This window comes from Bactrocera latifrons, unplaced genomic scaffold, assembly GCF_001853355.1.
Source record: "Bactrocera latifrons isolate USDA-ARS-PBARC rearing strain unplaced genomic scaffold, ASM185335v1 scaffold_467, whole genome shotgun sequence".
Taxonomy (NCBI): domain Eukaryota; kingdom Metazoa; phylum Arthropoda; class Insecta; order Diptera; family Tephritidae; genus Bactrocera; species Bactrocera latifrons.
The window spans coordinates 22,791-36,351 of record NW_017537120.1 but is presented as its reverse complement, the minus strand read 5'-3'; the positions used below and the strand labels follow the sequence as shown (position 1 = coordinate 36,351).

The following is a 13,561-nucleotide window of genomic DNA, read 5'->3' as shown; positions in this document are numbered from 1 at the left end:
TTGTCCTGAATACTAACGGCAAATGAACCAGAATGTCGTGTAGAAGATTCTGGGGAAAATAATTCATTASTTGTGAAATCGAGAATCACAAATTCGCACTAGCCGAAACCACATCTCAGCCTTTCTTGTTAACCAACTATTCGCATTGATTTCAAATCTGCATCTTTTATGGAAGATAGCATAACTAGATYTGCTGGTTTATCGACTTCCAGAGGCAGGCGACACATAACAGCACATTTTATGTTTTCAATTTTGATTTTTATTAATATTATTAATTATTTATTGCAAGTTAACTAATTTCAATACCCATAATTTCTATGCTTTAAGAAGAAGAAATAACTGAAAAAGGWAAGTTTTATAACTTTCAATTAAACTCTGCTTTGACAAAGGCAATCAGCCAAAATATGGCAAACCAGCTCCACTGGAACCACAGCTAGATTTTAACATCGGAGCATTAATAAATATTTAAGAGATATAATTTCCGCATGCCGGAATGTGGTAACACTGGATAACCCACTTTGTCAAAACTGCTTCTAGATTATTAGGAATAAAATACCATAGTTGTATATATATAGTATACATAACAATGCACGTGAGTATGTGTGTGTTGTATATATTTATGTATATTTCTATGTCAATTCAAGTGCCTCACCTATTTAAAATTCGTACATTTTTTACACAGAGAAAACCTGATATTACTACTATTAGAGGGCAACCGATGATGATTACTTAATGTTCATTTGTGAGAAAAATAAATTTACAGCTATTGTAGGATACTTGATTCCAGTCCTCAGATAGGCAATGTCCCGGCGTGGATTTAAGTATTCAAACCCATTTGGCTGATTGCTGGCAACTTGCAGTATAAAAGCACTTCAGTTCTACCTCGCTAAGGTTAAAGAYAAGAAAAAACAAGTAAGGAAGGGCTAAGTTCGGGTGTCACCGAACATTTTATACTCTCGCATGATAAAGTGATAATCCAGATTTCAGGCGTGGTTGTGAACCGATTTCACCCATATTTGGTAAGAAAATATTATATACCGAATTTCATTGAAATCGGTTGAGTACTTCCTGAGATATGGTTTTTGGTCCATAAGTGGGCGACGCCACGCCCATTTTCAATTTAAAAAAAACAAACTGGATGCAGCTTCCTTCTGACATTTCTTCCGTAAAATTTAGTGTTTCTGACGTTTTATGTTAGTCGGTTAACGCACTTTTAGTGATTTTCAACATAACCTTTGTATGGGAGGTGGGCGTGGTTATTGTCCGACTTCTTCCATTTTTGAACTGTATATGGAAATGCCTAAAAGAAACGACTCTATACAGTTTGGTTGACTAGCTATAGTAGTTTTCGAGATATGTACAAAAAAGTTAGTAGGGGCCGGGGCCACGCCCACTTTTCCAAAAAAAATTACGTCCAAATATGCCCCTCCCTAGTGCGATCCTTTGTGACAAATTTCATTTTAATATCTTTATTTACGGTTTAGTTATGGCATTTTATAGGTTTTCGGTTTCCGCCATTTTGTGGGCGTGGCAGTGGGCCGACTTTGCCCATTTTCGAACTTAACCTTCTTATGGAACCAAGAAATACGTGTACCAAGTTTCATCATGACATCTCAATTTTTACTGAAGTTACAGCTTGCACGGACGGACGGACAGACRGACATCCGGATTTCAACTCTACTCGTCACCMTGATCASTTTGRTATATATAACCMTATATCTGACYCTTTTAGTTTTAGGACTTACAAACAACCGTTATGTGAAYAAAACTWTAATACTCTCTTTAGCAACTTTGTTGCGAGAGTATAAAAAAAGATTAGCGCACTTGACATTTTTTCTGCTGGTAATGTTCAAATTAGGTGCGTAATCCTCTAAGATCTGTTCTGACTTCAAACTCTTTTAAGGAACTTTATAATAAAGGGCTATCCATTGTGATATAGATGGTGGAATATCTAAAAGTTCTCCAGTGAAAACAAGTGCAATTTATCACCATGCTTGGCCAATTGGAATTTTTTCAACATAAAAATGATTTCAAAAGCCCCTACACCCGTTTTGCCCTTCATTAACTAATGTATAATAACTTAAAAAATTAACTCAAATGGCGTAAGACGCATTTTGCTATTACTTCCAAATCAAAAGTCCGTGTAAAATAAAGCATCCATTGAAACACACACACAGACTGCAAGCAAATACTCGTTTTTACACAACGGGCGGTTAAGGGTTCTACCAATAAGATAGGCATATGTAAAGGTGAGCTGAGCTGAGAAAAAMTTGTAAGTTTAACTGCAGGGCAAAAGCAAACATATACAGAAAAAACAGATTAAAATCAAAACGTTCGCACTTTTGGTGCAACAACAAAAATAAGAAGCGAAAAACGAAGAGCCTCTAACTGTTCTGCTCATCTCAACGAAACCGACTTAGTTGTCCACGCATTTAATTTCTGTTTCTATTTTCGTCTGCTCGTATGTTCTTCCAGTTTCAAGGTTGAACAAGTCTAAAACCAGCAACCAAAAATTAAATTAAAATTAGAAAAACCAACAGAGCAACGACAAYATGATCTATGAAACAAATCAGAAATCTTTTAAACACATTTGATTTAGCTGAGCTCCGAAATTTTGCGACCCCTCAATCTAGCGCTGAACTAGCCAGTCAGCCAGCTAAACGGTCGAGCAGCGAGCCAGCGAATGAGGCAGTGACAGTATTGAAGAAGTCACTTTTTGRATTTTTGTGCGGTTGTTATTAAATACCAAGACAAATGCGATAACATAAAAGTCGCAGCAGCACATCTGAAGAAGATATTTATTAGCTTTAATTTTAATTTTATTAAAATGCTTTAAACTAGTTTATTGTGCGCTTCTACCCAAAATTCAATCAAGTTTACCTCGGGAGYCACCTAACTTTGAACAATATAACCAAAAATGAATAAAACACAGAAACAAAACTAGAAAAAAAATACAAAAGCAAACSTGTATGTTTAAAAACTTTATTCAAATTTTAATAGTTGCTAAAGCCATAGTCGTAGAAGTTTGAAAAAAAAACTTCGCAAATATTATAAGCAGTTTAGTCGTTGGTATTAAGCAAAAGCACAAAAAAAAATAAATTACATTTAGTAGTTGGTCTCACACAAATATTATTCCACACGTGGACACAGAAAGAAGGAAAAATCAGCCTTTGTGACGCACGCGCGGCTCAGCGAACAATAGAGATGTAAATCCCGAACAGTYACATATTATTCAATTATATATGAGCATATAGCACATACTATATCCAAATTGTTAAGTTCTTTTTCAGTTTATTCGATAAAAGAAACTTAATACTGTCCCCTCCCGCACTGCTTACTGCTATGCCTGTGTTTTTACTCAAATGTACCAAATGTACCAAAGTATGTTTAATATACTATCTTCTATCTCCTTCCATAGATTTGTCTCAGGGTAAGTACCTCACATTACAGATCACAGATCGAAACATAACTCCATTAGCCCCCTTYATACTGTTAAATGCCAAAAGTTCACGAGATCTGAACTGCAAAACGAACAATTTCATTTATTTTCTTCTACATTTACGAAAAGTACACAGAACACATCCTGCATCTACGGCTTAAGACTAGGACAAAAATATGTGGTTCAAATAAGTCTATCAAATCGCGCACATCTGAATGTTTTTAAATTAACTTTTTTTCTGCACGATCGTGCCTTTAAAAAGTCTTTAAGAYTACTCTACATACTTCCTTATAATTATACTATCGAAAACGTCAAAAATCTATGATCAACCCAGGAAGGAAATATTTCGAAGTGCCACATACTCTGCTTCCTATACCCTGATATGTGAATCACTAGCACATAAGTTCAACTTAAATGTGTTAATTTTCAATTTATTTCAAATTAAATATAATTAGTTAACATAAACATTAGCCAACTAGTCTGAAGTATTTTAAATGAAGCTAAGAATGAAGAAGGTCATTGAAACAACGTATTTTACTTCAACATACTCTATACATGTATATATGTACATATGTATGTATATATGTGCGCCAAACAGTAATTATACAAGTATAACATATTTATTCAGCAAATATCTTAAACGCTACCTCGCATTATTCAGCGATTAGGATAAGCCAATTTCGATTTTCCTCTAATCTGCTTTGTGTCACGAAAATTTTGCTGGGCATGTGAGTCTGCCGAGTCGCTCAGTTTTTGATATATAGATCCTGAAATTTTGAGCCAAAGTACAAAACCACAACCTCGGAGCACATTGTTCAGATCGATCCATCCAATCGAAGTTGCCTATATACGAGTAGTTTTTTGACCAACAACTACACCCCTATCAATTTTCATCTCCGTAGTCACACGGTTTAACTTCCCGAGTGTTTAAACTGTTATCGTAAGTAAAAATCAAAAATAAAAGACAAAGCATTCCGACATAGTTTAAGTTAAGTTAGGTAAATAGGCTAATATTCGTGAGACCACGAATAAAACCACAGCATTCATACATAATATCAATAATAAAAATACAATAAGAAGAACTCAAAGCAATAGAACTCACAGCACRTTCTGCTCATCAGAAGTGTTTTGAGAATTTTAAAAAGTATGACAAAAGCGTAATATCACGTTGAGCTTTCTTCGAAGAAAGTGAAATTGTATTTATTTACAGTACAGAGCTCAGAAACACTAAACATTTGAATATCTATCTAACATGGATGGAAATATGTTATTTTGGGATAAACAAAAAACAAATTAGAGATTAATTCTGAATCAAAGATAAAAAATAYTTCGGCTGCGGAACAGCAAAACACATTGAAATCGATATTGACAACGTAGATATSTTCAGTCGCATTCGAACTATCGGGGTCAAAAGCATTTTTTTGACAGATCACGCTTGAGTCGTGTCAAGCTGTCATTTATTTTTGTTCAGTATTGTTTGGCATTTCATCATAGAAGACTTAGGCCCGAACAGCGGTTATAAATCGTAATGATTATTATGAAAATTCACCTCCTCTAAAGGGACGCTCGCTCAATTTGGGGTCAACAAAATCTGAGCGCACTATTCGAAACACCATCATCCATCTGGAGACCCAGCATTTATTATTGGATAATATTCGACCGAATAGACCACGTTCAGCACATAGTGAAGAAAATATAGCAGCCCTTTCTGACAGGGTACACGAAGATCATGGAGTTTCGGAGCTGTTTGCAGTAACTCGCACTTTTGTGCGGAACCATCTGTGCCATCTCACGCATTTTACGACGAGATTTTAAATTTAAAGCGTACCAAATGCAACTTGTGCAGGAACTTCCAGGTTCTAAGAAAGTCCAACGTTTTCGAGCTAAATTTTGTTCAGCTTTGAGGCCCGTTTSTGGCTCAGTGGTTATATAAACGAAATATAAAATTGGGACGAAGAGGAACCTGTAGAGATTCAAGAGCTGGCAGTTCATTCAGAAAAACAGATGTWTGGTGTGGTTTGTGAGTGGATGATTATATATTATTATTGATATATTTCTTCARAAATAATGACGGTGAGCATCGTGAGATAGTGATAATGATAATCAACTATTTGACGCCTGAATTGAAGCTCGTGAACTGGGCGACTTTTAACAAGACGGCGCCAGTTTCCATACATCGCATCGTTTCACGTTGTGAGCCGCTCTATTGGTGCGATATCACATCATTAGACGTTTTCGTGTGTAGATAACTAAAGTTTAAAGTCTATGCGTGCAATCCCGCAACTATTCAGGCCTTGGAGCAAAACATCATGCGTGTCATTCGCCACTTACTAGTTGAAATGTTCGAACGAGTCATCGAAAATTGGACTCAACGAATGGATCATCTGAGCCGTAGCCGCGGCAAAATTGGAAAAGAAATTGGATAGCCTTCAAGAAATAAATGCCTAAGAAAATTATTTCGAATGATAATAAACATCCACTATTAAATTTGAAATTTCTGTGTTCTTTCTTTAAACAAKTAGGAAACCTCGAAATAGAAAACCCATTACACGGTTTCCATGCTATTGAACAAATTGCGGTAAAAATCAAAATCTGATTTTGTTTATGTGTTAAACGCACGAAAAACTGGAAATATATTTATTTGCACATCGTGACAGGCATAACTAGTTAGCGATAGAATAGCACAATAAAATAAGACAATTCAAATTCAAAACCGAATGTGTTCAAACACAAATATGATAGTATTTATATTTCCGTGCATTTGTATGTGCATATGAGGACTTCATACTTACTAACATTTCTGCAATATATTAAAAGGCTTTCAGCACATTTGTTTACAATGTCTTTCATTTGATTTTATTTACTCAATTTTAGTATACATAATTCCTAATATTATTTTTCGTTGCGTTCTTTAGTTTGCGTAGCCAACAGAAGTGCGGCTGTTGGCTTCACGCAATACTATAAATTCAAGATACAGATGGTGGACGCGGGCGCACTTTAAGGGTTCATAACTATTTTCCTTTTTGTTGATAAAACTTATTCTCGGATACAAACATGTTACTTAATTTCRATTAACAATTGTTGCCACTCGAGCCTTAACTTCATGACTCTAAATAATTCAGTGCGCTTTAAATATGGCTTTTAATTATTTGCTTTGCATACTTTTGTGCGCACCGAAGCTAATTTTCCTTATACTTTCTTTAAATTCATTCCTTAATCTTACATTCTCTTATTTCGTATCTCTTTTACGAATAAACACAATTTCTCTTTAGTTTTGCTTAACAGTTATTTACTTCTTAAAGTCCTCGGCAGCGCTCGCGCCTCCAACCGCCCTTTTCTTAAACTATCTATGATCAAGGAGATTTTCATTCGTTAATTTTAATTACTTATGCTACCGGGTTAGTCGTTTTAATCTGAACTCTGCAGTTAAAGCTTATACAAAATATCAATTCATTAATTTAAGTTTGGTTAAATATTTACAAAGTTTTTTTTTTTTCAATTGACCTTAAGTAAAAGAGAGAATAGGACTCTGCGACAAGTATTGGAATTCAATTTGGAATTGTCTAGGTGTTTATATTACACTACTACAACTACAATTACTAAATGTCTGATTATTACTAATGCATTACTACAATAACTACAAAGTAATTTTTATAACGAATTTGTCTTGGGTACGGAAAAGTCTTTTGTTGTTGGTGTGTATTAAATATTTTTACGTCGATGCTTCGTCGTGGCAGCAAATGTGTTTGGCGCTCACAACTCCGTGGAGTACTCCTGCGGATTCACCGTGAACTTCCGCCAGCAGATGTGGTCCGCACTGCCATTGGCATTGTGAGGTGGCAGTTTGCCGCCAGCGATACCTGCTACGAGGCCACCGCCGCCCACACTCACGATCGAGTGTCGGTTGTGTTCGGCCATGCTGGTGCTGGAGGASCGCTTCACGTAAGCGGCGCCGTTTGGGCCACTTGCACTGACGCGGCTCATCGGATTCCGCRCGCCGCCATTGGCTGTGATGGCATTCGAGCTGCCGTATGTGATAGACTCGTTTGAGGGTGTTATTTCGATGCGCGTCGCATGGCGACCATCCTCAGAAAGTCGGCGTATATAGACTATCTCACGATGCTTGTCGGCGTTCGCGTTGTGCGCACGCATGGCGTGCACGTGGCTGGGAGGTGGTGGTGGCGGGCTAGGCAGTGGCTCATCGTCAAGCAGCTGATTCTGATATTGTCTGTGTTGATCCTTGTATTGTTGCTGTGGTTGTTGTTGTTGCTGCGTATTGGAACGTTGTTGTGGCTGAGCGCGTGAGCGATTTGAATAACGCAGTGGCTTGCCATCACTGTTCTGGAAGGGCATAAACTGTTGTGAAACACCAGGAAACTTATCGACGCTAATGTCTTCCTCAATCGCGGAATCACCGAACATTGAACCACTGTAGTTGGGCGAACTGTTGCCGGTTGTAGATTGCTTCCAGTTCTGTTGCGCGGCGTGACCGTTCGCATATTTGCTAGAACTGGAATATTGTCCTTTCTTGATGGAGTGCGTGTAGTCGCGAGTACCTCGTCGGCGAAGCGTGAAATCACGTCGCCCAGTATCTTGGCACACCGAACGCCATTGCTTCCAGGCATGGCGAGCTAAGGGATCGGTTGGTCCCCACTCCTTCGCCGATTTTGAGGCCTCGCAGATCATGCCGAAGAAATTGTACTCAACTTGACGGAATATCTGCACACAAGCTATTATAAAGATCACGGCTAGCGCGAGTAGAATGGGTGCCCAACGTGGTACGTACTCCGCMAGCAGATCGTACTGATCGTCGTCCGAACACCACCACACCAACAACGCTGTGAGTATGGCTGGGCAAATGCACCACATCCACATCCAGCCTTTGAAGATCGGCCGTCCAATAGAGAATTCCAAATCAGTGTAGATATTCTTGACGCCATAAATCCAACTGATCGCAATCAACTCGAAGACAAGCGCCGTAATTAAGATTGTGCCCACGATACGCGTATCCAAAATGCGCGCAATTATGAATTTCGGCGCGGCCAGCGATATGATCGTCATTACGAGCGCCACCAAGCTGATGACGTAATTCGGATGGCGCGGCACCAACCGTGTGACCGTGTAGATGGATACCRTCATTGCCACAATAGCGGAAATAACGATCAACGCATAAATTAGTACGGGTATAATGCGTGCGATAAGCTCGTTGCTGGGGCGATCRTACATAATGCGATCGTAGACAGCCGTGAGTGGCTTGAGCTCCTCAATCATGGATCCACTATTCGCCGAGAGGTCGAATTGTACCATAAATAAGGTGACAGCAATTGCATTCACCAGCAAGTTGAAGCAAAGATAAACGATTGATGTGCGCACGGCATCGCCTTTGTACAGAAATTTCCCGGTGACTGCGGGCAAAGCGCCAAAGCCGCAGTTTGTGGCGAAAAGTACCTGCATCAATGCATTGAACCAGATGTTGGAGTCCATGAGTAACGTCGAATCGAACGGCCAGAGCTCGGGGAAGTATGAACGCTGGAACGAGTTGTGCACTTCCCAGCCGGTGAGGCAACACAGCAACAGAAAGCCCAGTATGCCGAAGAARAAGAGGCTGCGACGCAGGAAGCGGCCATTGTGCGTGCTGTGGGAGTAGGAATAACAAAAAATTCAAAAGTTTTAATTGGAGTTTCATATTCATATAGATAAAGGTTAAAGTTGGATGTGTTTATGTACGCACTTTTAATATCAATCAAGGAAGATTCTGACTGACAAGTTGCTAAGATTAAATGTCAGCTACAAATACATACACATGTATGTTTGTTTTGATCGGTTGTTACTACGAATGAAAAATGGCTTATGACGTCAGTTGAATACATAAATTAATGTCAAATTCGAACAACAAACAAGTTTGTAATTAAAACGTAATTAAAAAAAAAAAAATCATTGAATTGTGTTAGCGGTAAAAGCATAATTTTTATGTTTTATTTGACTGACAGAAAACAGAAAGAGAATTGGCCAATCGCTTGAGACAATGAAAAGAAGAATTCACCAAATTGACACACACCATGGACGCGGGCGTGTGAAAAGCAACAAATATAAATAATTTTTTAAAAATAGAAAAGTAATTAAATAGCCGCGGATTTATAAAATTTAACAAGACTTATGTCAAAAGGAAACAAAACAAAAAATATTTACATAAAATATTAGCTGGGAATATCCAAATTAAGATGAAAGATTATGCGGATGTATCAATAAAATATGCAAATGACTTGCTGAGAGTAAAGTCTATGAATGTGCACGTGTGTGCAAGTGTGACTACAATAACACTAAAAATGTAAATTTATTTGCGTGTAAATTGATGTTACATTTGAGTATTTAAATTACATTCATGTCTAATTAATTGATTTGCATATGAATCAAAACATTTCTCACAGATAGAAAAAAAGAGGTACAATCTTCTATAAGATTGTATAGCTGCTGGCTTACGCCAATAATCATTGGCCTCAACAATCACGCCGTAGTTCTGCTTTCTCCAGACTAGAGAGAAGCAAACGGGTCTGGTAGTGAACGAGGGCAAGACCAAATATCTCCAGTCAGAACAAAGAACTAAACTCTATAAGTATCTCTCTTTATTCTCGTTCTATGGTGCAGAGGCTTGGACAATGATATCATCTGATGAGTCAGTTAGGGTTTTCAAGAGAAAGGTTCTGCGAAGGATTAATGGTCCCTTGCGTGTTGGTCACGACGAATAGCGTATTCGATGGAGTGATGAGCTGTATGAGATATTCGATGGCATTGACAAAGTTCAGCGAATTAAGAGACAGTGGCTACGCAGGCCAGCTCATGTCGTCCGAATGGACGAAGACACCACTCCAGCTCTGAAAGTATTCGAAGCAGTCCCTGCCGGGGTAAGCATGGGAAAAGGAAAGCCTCCACTTCGTTGGAAAAACCAGGTGGAGTCTTCTCCTGGCTTCGCTTGGAATCTGTAATTGGCGCCAAACAGCGAAAAGGAGGAACGCCTGACGTGCTGTTGTAAACTCGGCTTAACCGCATCAATAAAGAAGAAGAAGAAGATTAATATTAAAACATATAGCGAATGGRTTCAGCTKCATTGTTCGACGAAAASGGAAATATTTCACCGAATATATATTGTATAYTTCAAAGATTGGCCGATTGGGTTGTCATATTCGGTATCTGAGGGCTTCACTAGTTTTGGACCAATTTTGACAATTTTTGGCCATAAGTGGCACACGCGTTCTTAATTTGTGTACTGGAGCGATGATCAAAACTGTCAGGGTAGTTTTTTTAGATTAAAGTTTTGGTTGAAGATAGTCTAGAGAATGGTAAGTAGGTAGGTGGGAGGAGTGCCGCTATGTTGTATTTCGGGCTCAACTAGCACCAGCTGCGCCATTTTGATGCACTAGTCGTTGACCTTTTTGTAGATAAACATTCAAGGTTCGGTGCTTGATGGATTCCAAGTGTGCTATGTCGGAKCTGCGATAGGATTGGGCATTCACAGAGAAWGTCAAATTTTTGTCTTATTTTGCCGTCTCGGCAGATGATGTTGTAGGTSATACCCATTTTAGACGCATGTTCTCCAAATGGACAATGCCCTGTTATGGTAGCAGTTAGTCTTTAGATACTTTTTCTGGACCTATTTCATAAGCCGTTAGTTYTTTTCTTRTCATATGTGGGCCATAACTGTTTAGTTATATTATTCCATCCAKTTATAGTTTGYTAATCGTTGAAATTGTAAATTGAGCTCTCTCCTGATTGATCCTAACCGGCTTGGCAGAGCTAATACCAACATACCTCGGATTCGTMCAGAGAATATTATGACCGAATTTTTTGACGGACTTGGAATAGCTCGCTGCTTGCCTACATCTATTGAAACAATACAGAGCTTTGTCTTAAAGAAAAAGTGCCAAACTTTGATCGGAGGTGAGCTCACTTTAAAATAATTGAAACGTCATTGCAAAAAGCAAAAGTAATCATTTTCTGTTACTTGTTATTAATGGATATTTAACTGCATATTTCAACACACCTAATCAATTAGAGCATGGATTTAAGCAAATGCTAACAAATAATCTTTAGTTCCTCTTCCTCTCAATCGCCGGCATGACATTCTGGCAGTCATCAAWTAGTTAAGTTAARTAAGCAATTAATATACGTTTCGCTAACCAAATACTCACCACAACATGACCACAATCCAAATGCCGATCAGTCCAACGGCCAGCATGCCGAAATACATGGGATTCTCCCAGAACGGCGTTAAGAATGTACGCTGCAAGCATTCTTGCCCGCTGTTGCCTGTCACTGTGTAGCCATTCTGAATGATTGGAAGAAATAAAAGAACAACAAATTAAACCAAAAGTATTATTAACCGCAAACGTGCGCAAATAACCGTAATAAAAATTCGATAAATTTGTGAAATGGTCAATTAATCACCGCTGCAGCCAGAAATGATTTGTTCGCACAATTAGTCACGGTCGCAATCAGCGCGSGCCCATTTAAGGCGGCAGCGTGCCAGCAACATGCCGGCTTTACTACGTGCTAACACAGCAATAACAACTTACCAGCGCCATCTTCACGTTGCCCACACACTCCCGAAAAGGCAGCGTATTGACGATGAACATGCCGATGTAGGCCACTGCCAAGACCGCTTGCAGCGATACCCAAATTGTCGACAGCCATGAAGCGAAGCGGCTGATGATGCAGGCGCCTGTGGAAGTGAATAGAGAAGAACAGAAAAGCAATGAGCATTACTATAATTATAAAATGCTTTGCAAAAAACCGACGCATTTTCGAAGAATGATATTTTTTTGCTGATGAGCTTATGTTCGAAAGTGCTAACAAATTAAATTACAAATAAAACTATATTCAGCTAAGCAGATATATGAAAAACAAAACATTGGTACTCGAAAAAGGATTTTCGTAGTTTGTCAATAAATGTCGTTGCAATCGTATTTCTCCAGTGCTACAAATTTCATTGTGTCATAGGAAAGGTGAGATTTTAAGCTTCATTTAACCAAAAAAAATTAAATTCGGGGAAGTTCAGAAAAAGTTACAACTGTTCAAAAATGAGTAAAAAAAATAATGAAGAAATTCGCTATATTTTGAAATTTTTGTATAGAAAGGTATAGAAGAGGTCAAGTTTACGTAGACGATGCTGTATCAGTTCATGTGGCACAATAATGGTTCCCTCGCTTCCGTTCTAAAAATTTCTATGTGAAAGATACACCTCACTCTGGTCGAACTATCGTTGAAAATGTCGATGAAATTATGGAAAAAGATTGGCCAGCACCGTCACATAAGCAGCAATGGCATCTCTAAGGTACTTAACATTCGTCATCCAACGGTTTCGAAAAATTTTAAAAAGGCTGACTACAAACAGAAGCTCGAAGTTTAGGAACCAAATGAATCGTCTGTGAGAAATTTAATCAACGATTCTTTGTCAAAATGAAATGAAATCGAACCATTTATGAAACGAATGGTATCAGGAGACGAAAATTGGATCAAATATGACAATAATGTGCGAAAAAGATAATGGTTCACACGTGGTGAAACTCAACAAATGGTCGCAAAGCCAGGATAGACGCCTCGAAAGGTTAGATTGGAAAGGAATCGTCCACTATGAGCTGTTCCAGCCTGCTCGAATGGTTGATTCTACATTTTACTGTCAACAACCGATGAGATTGCAGCAAGCAATCGAAAAAAACGGCCAGAACTGATCAACAGAAAGGGATTCGTCTTCCATTAGGACAACGCTAGACTGCACACATTTTTGATGACTCGAAAAAAACTGGAAGATCTAGGTTGGGAAGTTTGCAGCATCCACCATATAGCCCTGACCTWGTACCATCGGACCACCATTTGTTTCGGTCAATGCAGAACGCTCTTAATGGAGTAAAGGTGGTTTCAAGAGAAGTCTGAGAAAATGACTTRCCGTAGTTTTTCAGCGAGAAACCAGAAAAGTTTTACACGAATGGACAAATTGGTATATATTCTATTCATTAAAGTTCATTATAAATAAAAAGAAATAAGTTGAAGTTTGATTAGAAACACGATACGAYGAAAACATTTTCGACTACCCAATATTTTGTTGGAACATTTCAACAATTTTGACTC

General features: G+C 38.3%; 1 protein-coding gene across 2 annotated transcripts in view; it reads right to left on the bottom strand.

The window, feature by feature from the left end:
- Positions 1-6,268: 6,268 nt before the first annotated feature.
- Positions 6,269-13,561, bottom strand: part of LOC108973184 (sodium- and chloride-dependent GABA transporter 1-like) — a 21,885-nt gene continuing 14,592 nt past the window's right edge. Inside the window, exons 3-5 of one of the 2 annotated variants that reach the window (XM_018940253.1) lie at positions 12,010-12,155; positions 11,626-11,762; positions 6,269-9,074 (exon numbers count right to left, since the gene is read on the bottom strand). In XM_018940253.1, coding sequence (XP_018795798.1) covers positions 7,193-9,074; positions 11,626-11,762; positions 12,010-12,155 — 2,165 coding nt within the window. In that variant the 3' untranslated portion in view covers positions 6,269-7,192. The remainder of the gene's footprint in view (positions 9,075-11,625; positions 11,763-12,009; positions 12,156-13,561) is intronic. The other variant, XM_018940252.1, reaches the window with a different exon arrangement.